Genomic DNA, 20,166 nt, shown 5'->3' with positions numbered 1-20,166 from the left:
ATGATGTTCACTTCTGCTCTGTATATTCTGGTCATCAAACCAAACTAGGGTGGCCTGATGAGGTCCTGTATGAGGCTTGAGGTTCTATTTCATGTCATATTTATTAGTCCCTCCTGTATAATGCGTGTGGTTGATGCTCAAGTGACTTAGTTTCAGTAGGACTGTTGCCTAAATTATTTAAATGGTCATATTGTAGTTACAGTAATCTTGGGCATGTCTAATGGAGATTTGCACCTTTTCTTTGATTCAATTACTCAAAGTGACTTACTCAAAGCACCTTGTTACTATGCTTACTAATGCATCTTGTTGATGCTCATTTCAGTCATCAGTTAACTTCCTACACACTAAACAGTAGATATTATAGTAGAATTTTATCACATACATAATTCTTTTACACAAGAATAGACATTGAATTATGTGTATTTGGGCCAGGATATAGAATAAGAAACCCCATGTATTTTGCTGGGGCTTAATGTGAGCTGTGCAGTTTCCAACTTGTAGATGTGTGTGCTGATGATGTTGCTATTTTTGGCTTTTTTTATATGGACTCAAGATCGATGTTTTCTTGCAGAGTTATTATGAGTATTTGCTGCTTTCCAAGCTGGACTTAGATGCTAGCAAAGGAAAGATCTCAATTGCGAATGGCAATATGAAATGCAGCTAGCGAAATACAAACGTGGCTACCACCCTCTGTTAAACTTGGTTGTAACAGAATATTGTGCTGAGGACCTGTTGTTTTGGCCAATATAGCACTAGCCAGTATCAATATTGTGAGGACCAGTTGTTTTGTAGGTGTCGCCCTTAGTTTTGCTACTTTGCATATTCTGGGAGCAAGTAAAAGTGAGGTTATATGTTATTTTTGTTCACTTGATATCTGCACTGCCCTTCCTTGCATAATCTGCATATCTCACATTGACCAGAAACATTTTTTACTTAGTGATGATATCTGCTACCCTTGTCTGCACATGCTCCTTTTGTTCTGCATACACTTCACTCAAACATCTACTACTTATTTGCCTTATGTTCTGCTAGGGCACTCGCTCAATTTGCAATTGCGAATCATGATGTTTGCTGGAAGGAAGCTTGAGTGAAAATACACATAATTCAATGGTTATTCTTCTAACCAAAAATTCAGTCTGTGCTTTTAAATATGATGTTGTTTTACTGGGAAAGATTGCATTTTTAGACGTTTGCACTATCTTATCTGAATATCTCACCTGCCAAACAAGTTTTTCATATGGAGAGAATTGTGGCTGGAGGGGTTTGGGGGTTTTGAGGGGATTGAGTGGAAGGAAGGAATTCACCCAATCCTCTGAAATCCCCTCCTCTCCAAACCTTCCCAGTCCACTTCTACCAAACAAAGCCTTAAGGGTTGAATATATCATCATTTAGATTTACCACATTGACTTCAAGAAACAAGTATAAATCTTCAACGTGCTCAACATATTTGTGGATTAGAAAAACAGAAAAAATACGATTCTTCCCTCTCTTTTTAAATCACGATTATTCCCTTTTGATGTAGCTTAGTTTCTAGAGACAAGAAAAAACAAATACTTCATTGCTCTGAATGTGTTTTCACTTGGCGCACAGAATTAGCTCAGTCCCTTGGATCATCTACAGCGGGTCCCCTCTTATCCTCCTTATATGTATCAGAGGACAGCCCGGTCATTGTCCAAGGGAGACAAACAAGTGACGCATAAGTTACTTAGGAATTCATATGATTCAAATTCGTGTAATTTTATGGGATGATGACCCTCCGCAGTTTATCCTAGCTGAACTTGTTAATGATGTAACCATGCTTTGATTTGAATAAAGTGTGCCACAAGTTTAAAAAAAACTCCATTGCTCCCATGGTGTTTTTTTTACTTCGTTGGAAACAGTTCGTCACATTATTCAAGACAGTACGGAAAGACTAGATAAACAGTACTGCTTACGTTTTGACGTTATCAGACAGCAAGAAACCAGTCCACATTTTGTATTCACGACATGCCTCTGGGGTTTGGAGGCATAGGACCAGTCCAGGTCCCAGATTACAGCTGAACAACCTGACTCAAAGAAGATAACTCGTTGATCTTAGACATCATGTTCTCGTCTACCTCCAGCCTAGTTGTGAGCTTTGGAAATGAATAAGTGGGCGCAACTGCGGGGGTTGATTCTTGGTCGCTTGACTTGTTTGATGTGCCCATGGAGGAGGAAGCAATCTCCTTCCCAAACAGCTGTGCGATGATATTGAGGCAAGGCTTCAAATCATCCTCACTCTGTGCTTTTGTCAACTTACCAAGCAGCTCGTTTGTTTTCGCGTTTCTCACTGTTTGCTGTTTTATGTTCCACTTCACCGGCTTTGTATGGTCATCTAGACTTTGGTCAGAGGAGTTGTCATCCTCGTAGGCACTGTTCTTCTCTTGCAGTTTCTTCAGCTTCTGGTCCAAGACAGTGGCAATCCTCTCTTTAAAGCCAGCTGCATTTGCACCATCAGATTTTAACCTCACCTTTGCCTCAGAGACCATTATTTCCATCATTTCTTCTGAGGAAGTTGCTTCAGTTTCATGTTCACCAGAAGAATCTTCTTTGAGATAGAATGTTTCCTCCAGCAATCCAATATTCTGTGTGTACCTATCATATGCTTCATTTTCAATATCAATATCTCCTTGCATATGTTCCTTTAGCTTCATAAACCTCCACTTGTTAATGCTTGCAATGTCCTACAACACAAGTACTGCAAGTTATTAACCACGGGAGTATAAAACTACTCTAAATAATCAAACAGGGTGGAACAGCCAACAACCTTCTTGGCAAGGGACTTTCTTGTTCGGATTGAATTCAGAAAATGATGGGGAAGCTTTTGTAGGGAAGACAGCCTCGACGAAGAACTACAAGAAATGACAAGCAAGCATTGGAAATAAGGACCCTTTCTTGCATAAAGATGAATTTTTACTAGTGGGGTTTCTGAAGATTACCCGGTTAAAGGTGAATTGGTTGATGGTTGGTCTGACAAAGGGATAGGAGCTGGTGGTGTCTTCTCTGGCAATGTGTTGTTCTGTTTGAGAACTGCAGTGATAAGTGGAGCAAGAAAAGATTAGTGCCATTTGTCCAAAATAAAGAGTTTAAAGATAAACTACTATTACCTCAGTTCCTAACTGCCAAAACATCATATATTTAGGAACGGAGGTAGTAATATATTTAATGCAGACATGATGCTGCACCAAAACAATGTAAAAGGATGTACTCCCTCTGTAAACTAAAATGTCTTATATTAGATCACTAATGATCTAAAACGTCTTATTTTAGTTTACAGAGGGAATAGAAACTAAGATAAATGAAGAGAGGCAGATTTAAATAGTATCATAAATAAAATACCGAGAGACATAAGCAAGTGTTCTACCTTAATAACTAGTAAGCCTGCCATGAAAAATGAGGAAGCGTTCTGATCCTAAATTCTCAAGGCCTAAAGCAAAGATCTCTTATAGGCTTGGCTGACTAGACTAGGCCTTTGAAACTGTAAAAAACTTGCTGATGCACTCTTGGCTACAATTGTCGGATTTCGGGTTCCGGCAGACCCTTGAGGTTCGAACACTGGGGTGCGCGCGGAGATTTCGCCTCCTACCTACCTGCACCCCTCCGCCATGCTAGGATCTAAAACTAAGGAAAGAACAACACGAGACACAGGGTTTATACTGGTTCGGGCCACCGTTGTGGTGTAATACCCTACTCCAGTGTGGTGTGATGGATTGCCTCTTGGGCTGATGATGATGAACAATACAAGAAAGAACAGCCTCGCGAGGGTCTGTTCTTGGCTAGGGCGATGAACTGCTCGGAGGAGTTCAGTCACCTTTCTCTCTCTCTCTAGCCAATCGACCGAACCCCCTCTCTCTCTAGAGCCCTTTTCTTTGTGGGTGGCTGGTCCTATTTATAGAGGCCCTGATTCTCTTCCCAAATATCGAGCGGGAAGGGAGCCAACATTGGCGGGCTAATTTGAAGGGGGACAGCAAGTATCAGCTATCCTGACAAAAGTAGTCTTCACCTGCGCAAAGCTCTGGTGATGACGCCGTCTTGGGCTCCACGATGACCTCCGTCTCGTAGTCCTCCTGGTCTTGGTCTCGTTGCACCGAAATGGCAACCTTTGCCTGATGCCTCGGTACTCCGCGGCTGCGCTTGCCCCCTTTGCACCAAAGAGGAAAGAAGGACGCTGCGCGGGCTGGCACCCGCCTGGCGCCCTGAGTCGTCATGGCTTGCGTCACGGGCACCTCGTGAGGTACCCCGCCTTGATCTCTCCGCCTCCTCGTGAGCCAGCCTGACGAGGCCGTGCCTGAGGAAGCTCCGCGTCGTCCGCCCCGCGAGGCTTGGCCCCTCGCGAGGGTCTTGGGTTTGTGTTGGTGAAGATGGGCCGTGCTGGGCCCCCCTTTGAGCCACGCCGCAGGCCGCAGGCAGGCAAGTCTGGGGACCCCCGTTCCCAGAACGCCGACAGTAGCCCCCGGGCCCAAGGCGCGCACGGACTTGGCCGTGCAGGGAGGCGGAAGGGCAAGAGCGAAGCGCCGCGGGCCCTAACAGCCTGCGGCCTTGGGCACCGCGTGGCGGTTGACTGGACGTGGGCGGCACTGTTCCCCCACGCCCTCCTTATCTTGCGCCATGCTAGGCGGACCCGTAGTTGTACACAGCCGTTCCCTTTTCTGCTGCTCGAGTGCCCTCTGTCCTTCCTCCGCTCGAACTCCGGTTTCTGTTTTCAACCTGATCTCGAACCTTCCTCCCCCCCTTCCCATCGCCATGGCTCCGACGAAGAAGGGGAGAGGGAAGAAACCCGTGTCTCCGCCTTACCCGCTGCCGTCGGCAGCCCCCGCCGAGGGCTTGGGCAAGGTCAGCTTGGCTCTGGCACCATCTTCAATGAATGCGGGAGGACGACGGCCTGGCCCGCGTCCCACTTCTCCATCGACAGGACAGCCACCGAGGTCTCGTATCTTGCCGACGCCCTGTGGGCGGGTCTGGTTCCTCCCTTTTCTGATTTCTTCAACGTCGTGCTTTCCCACTATCAGATCCACATGATGCATCTGGGTCCTGAATCCATCACCCTCCTTTCGGTCTTCGCCTTTGTTTGCGAAGCTATGGTGAGCATCCCTCCTTCGGTTGCCTTGCTGTGCCACTTCTTCTCGTTGCATCTTGTCGACCCTGCCCAATGCTAGGCTTGCGTGAGCTTCGCTGCCGCGCCTGAGACAGCGGCCTCTGGGATTGACTTCAAGCTCCCCCTGCCCGTGGTTGGGTTCCGCAAGCGGTGGCTGTATGTGGACGCAGGGGTGCCCAGCCCCCTGCTATCGGAGCCGACCTCACCTGCTGTTCCCAATTCGGGCTGGGGCCAGGAGACGCTCGAGAGCCCTCGGCTCGTCTTCGTCTGGCGCCGCTTCGCGCTCTTGAGGTCGCTTGGCGTGACAGCGCCCAAGGTGGTGAAGGAGTTCCTGCTATGCCGCGTTGCTCCTCTTCAATGCCACTCTCGCCGGATGTGGGCCTTCCGTGGGCGCGAGGATCGTATGAGGCTCCAGGAAGAGGACCTGGCTCCTGAGGTGCTGAGGACGGCGCTCTTGACCCTGGCTGGGGACCCCAACCCCGGCAGCGTCCGGCAGGGAGGGGCCTTGCTGTACCTCTGCCAGAGCAGGGGCGACTTTGTGAAGCAGATGCCCGTCTTTGATGAGTGGGGGCTGCGCCCCGCCGGCCTTCAGGGGCCTCGCGAGAACCCAGTGGTGGTGACTGCCCTTCCAGTCGGCCAAGGCGACTCGTCCTCGAGTGACGGAGCAGGAAGGCACGGGGCGCCAGAGGCCGAGGGGGCTCCCGGCGCAGTGACAGCGCCGGGCGAGGCTCATGAGGAAGCAGCTCTTGGGGCCCGTGCCGCTAAGGCTGAGGATGACGAGCAGCTGCCCTCAATGCCTGCGACTGGGGCCCCTGAGGCTCCAGCTGCGTCTCTTGGGGAGGTGATTGGCAGCGCACAGCAAACAGGCGTCCCTGCCGCAGATCGCCTTGACGCTCCGTCTTCGTCGCAGGTTGATCCATGCGCCCAACTCTTGGGCCGCTTCCGCGTGAACTTCGAGGCTCTCCGAAAGAGAAGAGAGACCCTGGGCGACGATTACCCTTGTCGCCTGCTGAAGCGTAGGAAGTACTTCGCCACTGATGAGTAAGTCTTCTCCTTTCCCAGCCCCCGATCCTTCTGTTGCTCTTACTGACTCTTGCTCCGCAGGCCCCTTCCAGCCGAGCTTGCGGAGACAGCTGAGGAGCCGTCCCTCTTGACTTCGCCCCCTCCACCGTCCTCAAGTGCTCCAAGCAGTGGAGCCCTTGTGGTGAGGGCGACTGACGAGGCGAACCATCCCGAGGCGTATCGTGGCCCCGCGCACCTCGCGATCCTTCGCGGGCCTTCTCGTGGCATAGCCAGCCTGTCGTGGGCTTCTCACCTGGTCGTGGACTGCGATTGGCCGAGGCGCTTCCTGCGCTCTTCTCCTGAGGACGGGCTGGCTCCAGGCCAGGCTTCTGACGCGGCGTGCCCGGCCGTCGCGAGGGTGCCAGCCCCCAGCCCCCAGCCCGGAGGGGGAGTGCTGACTCGCGGCCCCCGGCGCTTGCTTGGGGCAGTTGATGGTGTGGAAGACGTGCTCGAGCGCGTTCGGGAGCGTCGCGCTCTCCGCCAAGAATTCCTTCGAAGGGCGACTGACGCAATGAGCCTGCTTGGTGAGGAGCTTGCTGATGAAGACGCGCGCCTTGAGGCCGAGGGCCTGCGCCTAGCTGCAGAGAGGCGTGAGCTGGAGGGCGCCATCGCCCTTGCGCGCCGTCAGCGTGATCTTGATGAAGCAGAGACCAAGGCGTCGTTGGTGGCCTTTCGGGAGGCCCGGTCTTGGGCCGCTGAGGAGGCTCGGGAAGCTGACCGGCGGCGAACGACTGCGGAGGAGCGGGCTCGGGAGCTTCTGGCCTGGTGCCACTCGCTGGAGGAGCAGGTGGAGCTGCGCGAGGCAGCCCTCGCGTCGATGAAGGTGGCCTCTGGCGACTCAGCAGAGCTCCAGAAGCGTGAGGAGGCGCTGACGCTGGAAGCCGCCGAACGTACCCGCGAGTACGAGCGTCTGGAGACGAGGGAGCGCTTGATGACGCAGGCGGAGGATGATGTTGCTGCACAGGAAGCCCGCGTCCTGGAGAAGGTCGGACGTCGAGTGGCGATGGCGCATTTGAACCTCGAGCACGAGTTCGAAGAGAAGCTGGGGTTGATCCGGGCCGAAGCTGAAGGCAGGACTGCTGCCTTGAGGGCCAAGCTAGAGGAGGTGACGCGGCGGGCCGATGCTTCCCGGGCCGCCCTTGAGGTGGCGCAAGGTGAGTTAACCACTTCCCAAACCGAGGTGCTCCTTCTTCGCCAGCGAGTGGAGGAGGCTGAGGCCGTCGCACGCCAGAATGCGGACGAGATACGTCAGCGGCGGATCCTGGAGCACGAACACGGACCCATGCTCACCATGCTCCGGGAGAGAGCCAATGCGGCCTTGGGCAACATCTGCGAGGAGGCCGTCAGCGAGCCACACGCAGTCAACTATGCTGGCAATCTTCAGTTCTTCACTGACGTGGTGACGCAGCTGGAGGCGCGGTCGACCAGGGCTGACAGGTTGGTGGAGGAGAGGAGCCGCGCCCTGCTCAGGCACGCCTTTTCTCGCGTCCTCAGCCACCTCTGGAACATGGATCCCTACTTTGATTTTGACGCCGTCATCGCCCCAGTCCCCCAGGCCGTCCGAGGCGAGCTGGCGCACTGGATGGAAGACAATGTGGACACTCTTGTCAGGGCCTTCGCCTCGGACAACGACGACGTGATCGTGGCGGCTGACGAGGGCGGCGTGATGGACGGCTCTGACGCCGTTGGCGGCAACGCGGACAGCGATGGCGAGTTCAGCGACGCCAGCAACGATTCTGGTGGTGCTCCTGAGGACGCATTGGAGGATCCATCCGACTGATTGTGCATCGTTTCTGCTTCCTTACCCTGCATGAATAGAACTCAGGTTTTGACCTGATAGCTGTGAGAGCATTTTGGAGGGGGAGTCCCTCATGTAAAACTTGTGTTTATCGTATCAGTAGAAGCTACATCGCCCATGCGCCCGCGCCAAGTGGCTGGCTTAAGCGGCGCGCTGGTCGGCTAGTTTACCTTTGTTCCGTGCTGGCCCTGAGGCAGCCAGCGAGGGTTGTGATGTCCTGATTGTCCCCTAATTGAATCCATAGGATCTGCAGTAAAACATCCTCCTGAGAGGACGCGGCGGCGGCAGTCTGGGCTGCACGCAAGCTAGGCCTGACCCGGCTCGTGAGGGGCTCGCGAGGGGAGGCGGCTGAAGCGAAGTGGTAACCAAAACGCAAGAAATTGCTCGAACGAGACTAAGCACCCCTTTCCCAAACACACGCAAATTTCAAATTCAAATCCAACTTGAATTCAGCGAGGGAAAGCGACAACCAAGGGGAAGAGCAACGAAAGCAAACAAAAGGCCGCGTCCGGCACCTAGTCTAGTCTTGGACGTCTTCTCACCAGCGCGGAGCTAAGTGCTGCCACTGGGCATGGGAGGGAGCCCCAGGGCCTGAGGCCGGCACGCATGAGACTCTGGGGCGTGTACAGCCCCACTCATTATTACGTGAGTGTCACGGGGCGGCGAGCTTCACAGGCATTGGGCCTTCTTCACAGGTACTGGCCTTGCTTCATATCGCCAGATGAGGGCCCGCCTTGCGCCACACTCTAATGCCATCAACGACGACCGGAAACCAGGACGCCGCCGATGGGGTAGAGCGGTCGCCAGCGGTTCCCCCGACGACCACGGGTCCTCCGCCGGGGGCAGGCCTTGGGGCACCTCCCCAGCGAAGGGCCTACCTCCTGAGAACACCTTACTCCGAACACCGCGGTGGTGATGTCGAATCCCTGCCCCTCTCCTGCAACCCCCTGCGCCCTCCTCCCGAGGGGTAGGAGACTATGGGAGCAGGGCAGCTGCCCGCTGTGGCAACCTGCACCTCCTGCGATCCATGGTTAGCGTATGCCTGCTGAAGAATTAGTGGTACCCGATAATCGTTGCCTCCAGCGTGTCCAGTGGGACCGTCCTGAGACTCCTGGAAGGGCTCAGCTTCTGGCGCCTCGTCCCCCCAGCTTGGGCTGAGGAGCGAGCCTTGTTCGCCCTCGTGTGGGTGTCCTTGGTCCATCATGTGGGGCACGTACTCCTCTGGCGCTGTCATCCCGAAGCCCACGCCGTAGTGCTCTGCGTGCCACGCGGTCCTGCCTGACGCGCCTACCGTGGGTTGGCAGCGCGGCTGTCCACTGGGGCCGCGGGTCGCGTCGAGTCCTTCTTCGCGGACCAGGAGCAGGGGCAGCGCCGCCGCCGGTCCGGTGCTGACAGCCTCGCTGGTGTTGGAGTAGCCTTGGAGCCCACGGGCGCGTGCGAGGCCCCCGCGCGGGCCGCCCTGAGTTGGAGATGGGAGCTGGGTGCAGAAGGGGTGAGCCCCGAGGCGGCGAAGCCCAGGAGCTCTGCCACCCGCTCCAGCAGCACGTCGCGGCCGCCCTCCAGCAGTTTGCACTGCAGCAGCTCTCAAGCCACTGTGAGCGCGGCCCTCGAGTTCGCTTGCTCCCGGCGGGTGTACGGTGTCGTGGTCGCAGCGTGATTGGAGGCCCTTGCTGCCGACCGCGCCTGCCGCGGTGTGAGAGCTGTCGAAGCCTGTCTGCGTCGCCCGCGGCCCGCAGCGCCCTGCGGACCGCAAGCTGCCTGGGGCACGGGGTCGCCCAAGGCGAGCGGCTCTGCGCGGGCGGGCCATGCCGCCCATGGGTCTAGGTTGCCCTCCTGGTCGCCGAGCATGGTGATGACGACGTGACGGGGCACGAAGTGGTGGAAGACGAATTCTGGCGCACCCCTACCTGGCGCGCCAAATGTCGGATTTCGGGTTCCGGCAGACCCTTGAGGTTCGAACACTGGGGTGCGCGCGGAGATTTCGCCTCCTACCTACCTGCACCCCTCCGCCATGCTAGGATCTAAAACTAAGGAAAGAACAACACGAAAGACGCAGGGTTTATACTGGTTCGGGTCACCGTTGTGGTGTAATATCCTACTCCAGTGTGTGGTGTGGTGGATTGCCTCTTAGGCTGATGATGATGAACAATACAAGAAAGAACAGCCTCGCGAGGGTCTGTTCTTGGTTAGGGCGATGAACTGCTCGGAGGAGTTCAGTCACCTTTTTCTCTCTCTCTCTCTAGCCAATCGACCGAACCCCCTCTCTCTCTAGAGCCCTTTTCTTTGTGGGTGGCTGGTCCTATTTATCCTCTTCTCAAATATCGAGCGGGAAGGAAGCCAACATTGGCGGGCTAATTTGAAGGGGGACAGCAAGTACCAGCTATCCTGACAAAAGTAGTCTTCGCCTGCGCAAAGCTCTGGTGATGACGCCGTCTTGGGCTCCACGATGACCTCCGTCTCGTAGTCCTTCTGGTTTTGGTCTCGTTGCACCGAAATGGCAACCTTTACCTGATGCCTCGGTACTCCGCGGCTGCGCTTGCCTCCTTTGCACCAAAGAGGAAAGGAGGACGCTGCGCGGGCTGGCACCCGCCTGGCGCCCTGAGTCGTCATGGCTTGCGTCACGGGCACCTCATGAGGTACCTCGCCTTGATCTCTTCGCCTCCTCGTGAGCCAGCCTGACGAGGTCGTGCCTGAGGAAGCTCCGCGTCGTCCGCCCCGCGAGGCTTGGCCCCTCGCGAGGGTCTTGGGTTTGTGTTGGTGAAGATGGACCGTGCTGGGCCCCCCTTTGAGCCACGCCGCAGGCCGCAGGCAGGCAAGTCTGGGAACCCCCGTTCCCAGAACGCCGACAACAACTTTTTTATCTATAGAATGGGGGAAGATCATTCACTCTCCATCTCTATTAGCACCTTCTCTCCAATACAATCGCACCTTTCTAGTAAGATTCATGCAAGAGCCTCAGGACTTATCTTTTTTCATCTTAACCCTCCTCTTCCTCTATCCTTCATTAGATCAAGAAGGGCATTGCTCCTGTTCTGGTTCCACTATATACTAATGCAAGGCCAGATCAGTAACCTGAGCAAAGTGAGACTTCTATTATGATATTGATACCAAATGCCTTTCCTACCAAGTTTGAGAGAGACTCAAACATAACCTCAGTTTTTGACCAAACAAATGGACACTCGGAAGTTGCCCATTGCCATCAAGTGTAAAATAACAAAACATCATCCCCGGTTAAAATGAATTGGCTAATAATGGCTAGCTAGCCTAGCTAAGATAGAGCGAGCTGACTTGGCTACTGAACCACACAAATTGTGAACTATGACCATCAAACAAGGGAGGCTAAATGGTGAAGAAGCAGCTAGCCCAGCTAAGATACAGTCATAAGCTGCATATTAGCTAAGCATCCGAACAAAACCTGAACTATGACCATCAAACAGGTGTGGCTAAATGACGAGAGAGGCTAAGGGTGTGTTTGGTTTACAACCTATACTGATCACACCAAAAAAATAGCTTTCCCGTATGATTTGGCTGCCGTGTGGCCTGAGGCCAAAACTTTGGCTCGCCCATCGCTCCCTGGACGTCCCCGTGCTATTTTCGCCAATTGTTGGTGCACAGAGGGCACGGAAAAAGCTCGCGAAAAGCCGGCGAGTGTGAATACGTTTGGTGCTGTTAAAAAGGCAGGCAGATTATCCTGCTAAATTAAAGCTAACTGAATCCAAAGCGCCACGCGCTCACGCACATCTTACCTGATTAAATTGCTTGGCAGTTTCCTCCTATAATTAACTGCAGCTTCTTTGCATGAGACTCGCTCCATGCCGTGCATGCCCAATTTTACTAACACGTGTATTGGCTGCATGCTTCGCAGCTTCGGAGGCTCCTCCCCTCTTAATTGATGTAATTTGTTTCCTACTTGCGCTTTCAATGCCGTGGACTTGGCCGGCTGACCCTATAATCATTTATGCGCCTCACTTTTTTAAAACCAAGCACTAATCAATCCAAGTTGCCAAACTTATCCTAACTCCAAATGGATGCCTAGCAATTTTGCCAAAATCTTGGCAGGTACAATGGCTATAATCTAAACAACAACTTACCAAATTTTTGGTTGGGCTGGTTGGGGCTCAAGCCGAACACACCCGAAAACCAAAAGGAGGTCGCCATTGGGAAATTATTCCAGGCAGGCTGGGCTAAATTAGTGGCAATGCATATACTTGGAAATCTGCTAACTGCTCATCATCCTCACCGTGTGGTGGATGTGGAAGACGTGCAACGCCAAACAACCCGCACTCACTTGTCTAACTCAGATCACCAGAGACGAGGCTTGTTCGCGGGCTCGCGCTGGAGCCACTGCTTTGGTTAACATGATCCCCGAGACGTAGCCATTTCCTCGCCTTGTGACCATTAGTGCTGCTCCCCGTGTCACATATGCTCAATGCTCATGTGCACGTGGAATATATGGTTGTCATGTATTGAACCTTTCTCCTATAATTAACTGCAGTTCTTTTGCATGAGACTTGCTCCATTCCGTGCATGCCCAATTTTACCAACACGTGTATTGGCTGCATGCTTCGGAGGCCTCCTCCCCTCTTAATTGATGTGATTTGTTTCCTACTTGCGCTTTCATGCCGTGGACTTGGCCGGCTGACCCTATAATCCTTTATGTGCCTCACTTTTTAAAACCAAACACTAATCAACCCAAGTTGCCAAATTTATGCTAACTCCAAATGGGTGCCTAGCAATTTTGCCAAATCTTGGCAGGTACAATGGCTATAATCCAAAAAACAACTTACCAAATTTTTGGTTGGGCTGGTTGGGGCTCAAACCAAACACACCCGAAAACCAAAAGGAGGTCGCCATTGGGAAATTATTCCAGGCAGGCTGGGCTAAATTAGTGACTGTGCATATACTTGGAAAGCAGCTAACTGCTCGTCATCCTCACCGAGTGGTGGCTGTGAAACACGTGCAACGCCGAACAACCCACACTCACACGAGGCTTGTTCATGGGCTCGCGCTGGAGCCACTGCTTTGGTTAACATGATCCCGTGAGGTAGCCATTTCCTCGCCTTGTGGCCATTAGCGCTGCTCCCCATGTCATATATGCTCAATGCTCATGTGCACGTGGAGTATTTGGTTGTCATGTATTGAACCTTTCTCCTATAATTAACTGCAGTTCTTTTGCGTGAGACTCGCTCCATGCCGTGCATGCCCAATTTTAACAACACGTGTATTGGCTGCATGCTTCACAGCTTCGGAGGCCTCCTCCCCTCCTAATTGATGTGATTTATTTCCTACTTGCGCTTTTAATGCCATGGACTTGGCCGGCTGGACCTATAATCCTTTATGTGCCTCACTTTTTAAAACCAAGCACTAATCAATCCAAGTTGCCAAACTTATGCGAACCCCAAATGGATGCCTAGCAATTTTGCCAAAATCTTGGCAGGTATAATGGCTATAATCCAAACAACAACTTACCAAATTTTTTGTCATGCCAAAATTTTAGTTGGGCTAGTTGGGGCTCAAACCAAACACACCCGAAAACATAAAGGAGGTCGCCATTGGGAAATTTTGCAGGCACGCTGGGCTAAATTACTGACGGTGCATATACTTGGAAAGCAGCTAACTGGTCATCATCCTCATCGCGTGGTGGCTGAGGAAGACGTGCAACGCCGAACAACCCACACTCACCTGTCTAACTCAGATCACCAGAGACGAGGCTTGTTCGTGGGCTCGCGCTGGAGTCACTGCTTTGGTTAACATAATCCCCGAGACGTAGCCATTTCCTCGCCTTGTGGCCGTTAGGGCTGCCCCCCGTGTCACATATACTCAATGCTCATGTGCATGTGGCATATTTGGTTATGTGTTGAACCTCTCTCTCCCCCCACCCCCACCCCCTCAATGAAATGGTATGCAAATCTTTGTGTATTCGCGAAAAAAACTGCTCCGGTGTGGCTAACAAAAAAAATGCAACTTATCATTGAAGATAAAATCTATTATCAGCAGCAGCGTTAGTGGCATTATTAGGCATACCATGAATGTGGCAAGGGTTCTGAGCTTTGTAGCAGCAGCTCTTGCAACACTGGAACGGGCACCTGAAAAGCCAACCAATGCACAAATTTCACGAACCCAGACAGATACAGAGATAAGCACCAGCGCGAGAAACAAATCCTGCCTAAGAAGCTTGAGAAGTCCTGGTCCCCTTACCGGGAGCGGGCGACGTTGCCGCACTGGATGCACTTAGGTTTGTTGAGGCCGCGGAGGTTGGGCTTGGGCATGTCGAATCCGGCGACGGGGGGCGGCTTCTGCGGCGTTCCATTGCCATTGGATACCACGGGGGAAGGGGCCGGAGGAGGAGCGGAGGAGTCGCTCGCCGCCTTGCCGCTGGAGGCCGGAGACGACGCGGCCATCGAACCCTGGATTGCGCGACGGTAAGGTCCGCGTAGGCGGTGGAAGGCGTCGGTTCCGTCGAGGTGTCAGCGGCGTCTCCGGCGAGACGTCGCTGGTGGAACCGGGCTCAAATTAGATGCGGCTCGCGGCTAGGGTTTCAGCTGATTGGGGATTTTGCGGATTTTGCGAAACGGTCTTTCGACTATTGTGATATCGCAAAACTACTCACTCACCCGTTCAAATAAAAAGAAACCTATAAATTCCCTCTATAACCATGACAATAAAATAGATATTATCACATTTTTTGCAAAACTTTCAATCTATTCGTCTTCAAGAATAAAAATGGCAGTACAGCAAACAGCCGAAATAATAAAAATTACATCCAGATTTATAGACCACCTAGCGACGACTACAAGTACTGAAGCGAGCCGAAGGCGCGCCCGTCGTCGTCCCTCCCTCGCTGAAGCCGGGCAAAACTTATTATATTAGACAGTTGTGAATTCGTCGTGCTAAGATTTTATAGGACCAACACAACATAACAGCATCCGCCGCCATTAAAGAATAGCGTAGATCGAAAGGATCCAACCTGAAGACACACGAACATAGACGAACTACGACTAGATCCGAGCAAATCCACCAATGACGGATACCCCAGAGACACACCTCCACACGCACATCGATGATACTAAACACACCACTGAGACACACTTCCTTCAAGTAAGTTCTCATCGGTGCAAAAAGCAATAAAAAATGCTCCTAAATATGTATGATATTTTATTATAAGGGGAAATAAACATTGTATGAGCTTGTGATGGTAAAAAAATAAAAAAGACGGGCTGCATAATAAAGGTTGCTATCATAAAGGGCAATATAACGTGACGTTTCTTTGCATTAAGGCTTGCACATCCAAAAATAAAAAGTGCATGGCAACCTCTTCTTTCCTCTACGAAGGGACTGTCTTTTATTTTTATATATTTACTTTTATGCAAGAGTCGATAATATTTCTTCTCATTTCAACCTCAAAAATTCTCTAGTTGGCAAGTACCATGTGGTGGGGAAAATCCAAGCACATATGGTCATTCAAATATATTTGATCATGAATTATTATTGTTGACAACTATCTATATGATAAATAAGTTAGGAGGCGAAACATTAAGCCCCTATCTTTCTCTGTGTTCGATGGATGCTATTTGTTCTAAAAATGTGCTTTGAGTGAGCAATCATGGAAGACTATTTGAGTATGTGAAATTTGCTAAATCAAAGTTCTTAAATAGACTCTTCCTGAAAATAAGATGAATTGCAATTGTTTGATGACTGAAAACATAGTTTGTTAGTTTTCAAGAAATTTTATGGTCTATACTTTAACTTGTGAATAGCTTGCTACTGATCATGAGAAGTTTTATGAGATAAGCTACTGTTTTATGATATATAATGATGCTAGAAAAAATGTTTGGAACTATCATTGATCAAACTTATGCACTTGCTAGCATTCACATTTCATAAATTATTTCTTTTATCATTTATCTACTCGAGAACGAGTAGGAATTAAGCTTGGGGATGTTGATACATCTCTAATGTATCTATAATTTATGAAGTATTCAGGCCATGTTTACAATAATTTTATATGGTTTTAGTATGATTTGATTAAAACTAATCCGGACTGACGTTGTTTTCAGCAGAACTACCGTCGTGTCATTTTTTGTGCAGAGATAAAAGTACTCGGAATGGGCAGAAAATTTGCGGTGATTTTTATGGACAAAAAGAGACCCCTGAAGCTTCAAGAAAAGGCCAGAAGAGCCACGAAGGCACGACAAGCCTGGGGGTGCGCCCACCCCCCTAGGGCGCGCTCCTCGAGCTTGTCGCTGCCTCATGGACCCCTTAACGTGAAACCGATGCTAAAATTTTCTATAAATATCCAAACCCCTAAAAAACCCTAGATGAGAAGTTTCGTCGCCGCAAGCCTCTGTATCCACGAAAACTCAATCGGGACCCTGTTCTGGCACCCTACCGGAGGGGCAAATCATCACCGGAGGCCATCTTCATCATCCAAGCGGTCTCCATGACAAGGAGGGAGTCGTTCACCCTCGGGGTTGGGGGTATATATGAGTAACTATGTGTTTGGTCTCTCTCTCGTGTTCTTGATTTGGCACGATCTTGGTGTAAAGCACATGAAGAAACTCCATGCAGATGGACTTTTGGAATCACTTGATTATGAATCATTTGATACTTGTGAACCATGCCTCATGGGCAAGATGACTAAAACTCCGTAACGAGCTAATGACTTATTGGAAATAATACATACCGATGTATGCGGTCCGATGAGTGTTGAGGCACGCGGCGGGTATTGCTATTTTCTGACCTTCACAGATGATTTGAGTAGGTATGGGTATATCTGAAGGAAATATGCCCTAGAGGCAATAATAAAGTTGTTATTTATATTTCCTTATATCATGATAAATGTCTATTATTCATGCTAGAATTGTATTAACCGGAAACTTAGTATATGTGTGAATACATAGACAAACAGAGTGTCACTAGTATGCCTCTACTTGACTAGCTCATTGAATCAGTGATGGTTATGTTTCCTGACCATAGACATGAGTTGTCATTTTATTAACGGGATCACATCATTAGAGAATGATGTGATTGACTTGACCCATCTGTTAGCTTAGCACGATGATCGTTTAGTTTGTTGCTATTGCTTTCTCCATAACTTATACATGTTCCTATGACTATGAGATCATGCAACTCCCGAATACCGGAGGAACACTTTGTGTGCTATCAAATGTCACAGCGTAACTGGGTGACTATAAAGATGCTCTACAGGTGTCTCCGATGGTGTTTGTTGAGTTGGCATAGATCGAGATTAGGATTTGTCACTCCGAGTATCGGAGAGGTATCTTTGGGCCCTCTCGGTGATGCACATCACTATAAGCCTTGCAAGCAATGTGACTAATGAGTTAGTTGCGGGATGATGCATTACAGAACGAGTAAAGAGACTTGCCGGTAACGAGATTGAACTAGGTATTGAGATACCGATGATCGAATCTCGGGCAAGTAACATACCGATGACAAAGCGAACAACGTATATCGTTATGCGGTTTGACCGATAAAGATCTTCGTAGAATATGTGGGGTCCAATATGAACATCCAGGTTCCGCTATTGGTTATTGACCGGAGACGTGTTTCGGTCATGTCTACATAGTTCTTGAACCCGTAGGGTCCGCACGCTTAACATTCAGTGACGATTGGTATTATGAGTTTATGTGTTTTGATGTACCGAAGATAGTTCGGAGTCCCGTATATGATCACGAACATGACGAGGAGTCTCGAAATGGTCGATACATAAAGATTGATATATTGGACGGCTATATTCGGACACCAGAAGTGTTCCGGGTGATTTCGGAGAAAACCAGAGTGCCGAAGGGTTACCGGACGCCCCCCCCCCCACCCCCGGGGAAAGTTGGGCCTTCATGGGCCATACGGAAGAGGGGAGGCAGCCCACAAGGGGCAGCCACGCCCCTCCCTATAGGGAGTCCGAATTGGAATAGGGAGGGGGTGCGCCCCCTTTCCTTCTCCTCTTCCTCTCCCTTCCTTCCTTCCCCTTCTCCTCCTAGTAGGACTAGGAAAGGAGGAATCCTACTCCTACTATGAGGAGGATTCCTCCTCCCTTGGCGCGCCACTAGGGCCGACCGGCCTCCCCACTTGCTCCTTTATATACGGGGCCAGGGGGCACCCTAGGACACACAAGTTGATTGTTTCCAGTTGTGTGCGGTGCCCCCCTCCACCATAATCCACCTCGGTCATATCGTAGCGGTGCTTAGGCGAAGCCCTGTTCCGATAGCATCATCATCACCGTCATCACGCCCCTCGTGCTGACAAAGCTCTCCCTTGACACTCTGCTGGATCGTGAGTTCATGGGACGTCACCGAGCCGAACGTGTGCAGATCACGGAGGTGCCGTACTTTCGTTACTAGGATCGGTCGATCGTGAAGACGTACGACTACATCAACCGCGTTGTCATAACGCTTCCGCTTACGGTCTACGAGGGTACGTGGACAACACTCTCCCCTCTCGTTGCTATGCATCACCATGATCTTACGTATGCGTAGGGAAATTTTGAAGTTACTGCGTTACCCAACAGTGGCATCCGAGCCAGGTTTATGCGTAGATGTTATATGCACGAGTAGAACACAAAGGAGTTGTGGGCGTAGGTATATACATATTGCTTGTCATCACTAGTTGATTCTTGATTCGACGGTATTGTTGGATGAAGCGGCCCAGACCGACATTACGCGTACGCTTACGCGAGACTGGTTCTACCGACGTGCTTCACACATAGGTGGCTGGTGGGTGTCAGTTTTTCCAACTTTGGTTGAATCGGATTCAATGAACAGGGTTCTTTTTGAAGATCAAAAAGCAATCATTATACTACGTTGTGGTTTTTGATGTGTACGTAAGAACGGTTCTTGCTTAGCCCGTAGCAGCCACGTAAAACTTGCAACAACAAAGTAGAGAACATCTAACTTGTTTTTGCAGGGCATGTTGTGATGTGATATGGTTAAGACATGATGCTAAATTTTATTGTATGAGATTATCATGTTTTATAACGGAGTTATCGGCAACTGACAGGAGCCATATGGTTGTCGCTTTATTGTATGAAATGCAATCGTCATGTAATTGCTTTACTTTATCAGTAAGCGGTAGCAATAGTCGTAGAAGCAATAGTTGGTGAGACGACAACGATGCTTCGATGGAGATCAAGGTGTCAAGTCGGTGACGATGGTGATCATGACGGTGCTTTGGAGATGGAGATCAAAGGCATAAGATGATGATGGCCATATCATATCACTTATATTGATTGCATGTGATGTTTATCCTTTATGCATCTTATTTTGCTTAGTTCGGCAGTAGCATTATAAGATGATCTCTCACTAAATTTGAAGGTATAAGTGTTCTCCCTGAGTATGCACTGTTGCTACAGTTCGTTGTGCCGAGACACCACGTGATGATCGGGTGTGATAAGCTCTACTTTCACATAAAACTGGTGCAAGCCAGTTTTGCACACGCAGAATACTCAGGTTAAACTTGACGGGCATAGCATATGCAGATATGGCCTCGGAACACTGAGACCGAAAGGTCGAGCGTGAATCATATAGTAGATATGATCAACATAGTGATGTTCACCATTGGAAACTACTCCATCTCACGTGATGATCGGACATGGTTTAGTTGATATGAATCACGTGATCACTTAGAAGATTATAGAGATGCATATCTAAGTGGGAGTTCTTAAGTAATTTGATTAATTGAACTTTAATTTATCATGAACTTAGTACCTGAGAGTATTTTGCATGTCTATGTTGTTGTAGATACACGGCCCATGATGTTGTTCCATTGAATTTTAATGCATTCCTAGAGAAAGCTAAGTTGAAAGATGATGGTAGCAACTACACGGACTGGGTCCATAACTTGAGGATTATCCTCATTGCTGCACAGAAGAATTACGTTCTGGAAGCACCGCTAGGTGACAAACCCGTTGTAGGAGCAAGGCCAGATGTTGTGAACACCTGACAGAGCAAAGCTGATGACTACTCGATAGTTCAGTGTGCCATGCTTTACGGCCTAGAACCGGGACTTCAACGACGTTTTGAACGTCATGGAGCATATGAGATGTTCCAGGAGTTGAAGTTAATATTTCAAGCAAATGCTCGGATTGAGAGATATGAAGTCTCCAATAAGTTCTACAGTTGCAAGATGGAGGAGAATAGTTCTATCAGTAAACATATACTCATAATGTCTGGGTACCACA

At 50.2% G+C, this 20,166-nt stretch overlaps 2 protein-coding genes across 2 annotated transcripts in view; one reads left to right on the top strand and one right to left on the bottom strand.

Moving 5' to 3' along the window:
* The window catches only part of LOC123153385 (uncharacterized), a 6,818-nt gene extending 5,714 nt beyond the window's left edge, over positions 1-1,104 (top strand). Inside the window, exon 4 of the mRNA XM_044572533.1 lies at positions 572-1,104. Within this exon, the coding sequence (XP_044428468.1) occupies positions 572-582 (11 nt within the window). The 3' untranslated portion in view covers positions 583-1,104. The remainder of the gene's footprint in view (positions 1-571) is intronic.
* Positions 1,105-1,824: 720 nt separating this feature from the next.
* Positions 1,825-14,542, bottom strand: LOC123147469 (uncharacterized). The gene is made up of 5 exons (XM_044566721.1): positions 14,172-14,542; positions 13,998-14,059; positions 2,958-3,048; positions 2,786-2,870; positions 1,825-2,702 (listed from the first exon to the last, which is right to left on the bottom strand). The coding sequence occupies exons 1-5, from the start codon at positions 14,372-14,374 to the stop codon at positions 2,031-2,033; spliced, it is 1,113 nt and encodes a 370-aa protein (XP_044422656.1). The 5' UTR covers positions 14,375-14,542; the 3' UTR covers positions 1,825-2,030.
* Between the last annotated feature and the right edge of the window lie 5,624 nt (positions 14,543-20,166).

The sequence above is a fragment of the Triticum aestivum genome, chromosome 7A (assembly GCF_018294505.1).
Source record: "Triticum aestivum cultivar Chinese Spring chromosome 7A, IWGSC CS RefSeq v2.1, whole genome shotgun sequence".
In the NCBI taxonomy this organism is placed as follows: Eukaryota; Viridiplantae; Streptophyta; class Magnoliopsida; order Poales; family Poaceae; genus Triticum; species Triticum aestivum.
Note: the sequence above shows the minus strand (reverse complement) of the source record. Positions and strands in the feature narration are given on the sequence as shown.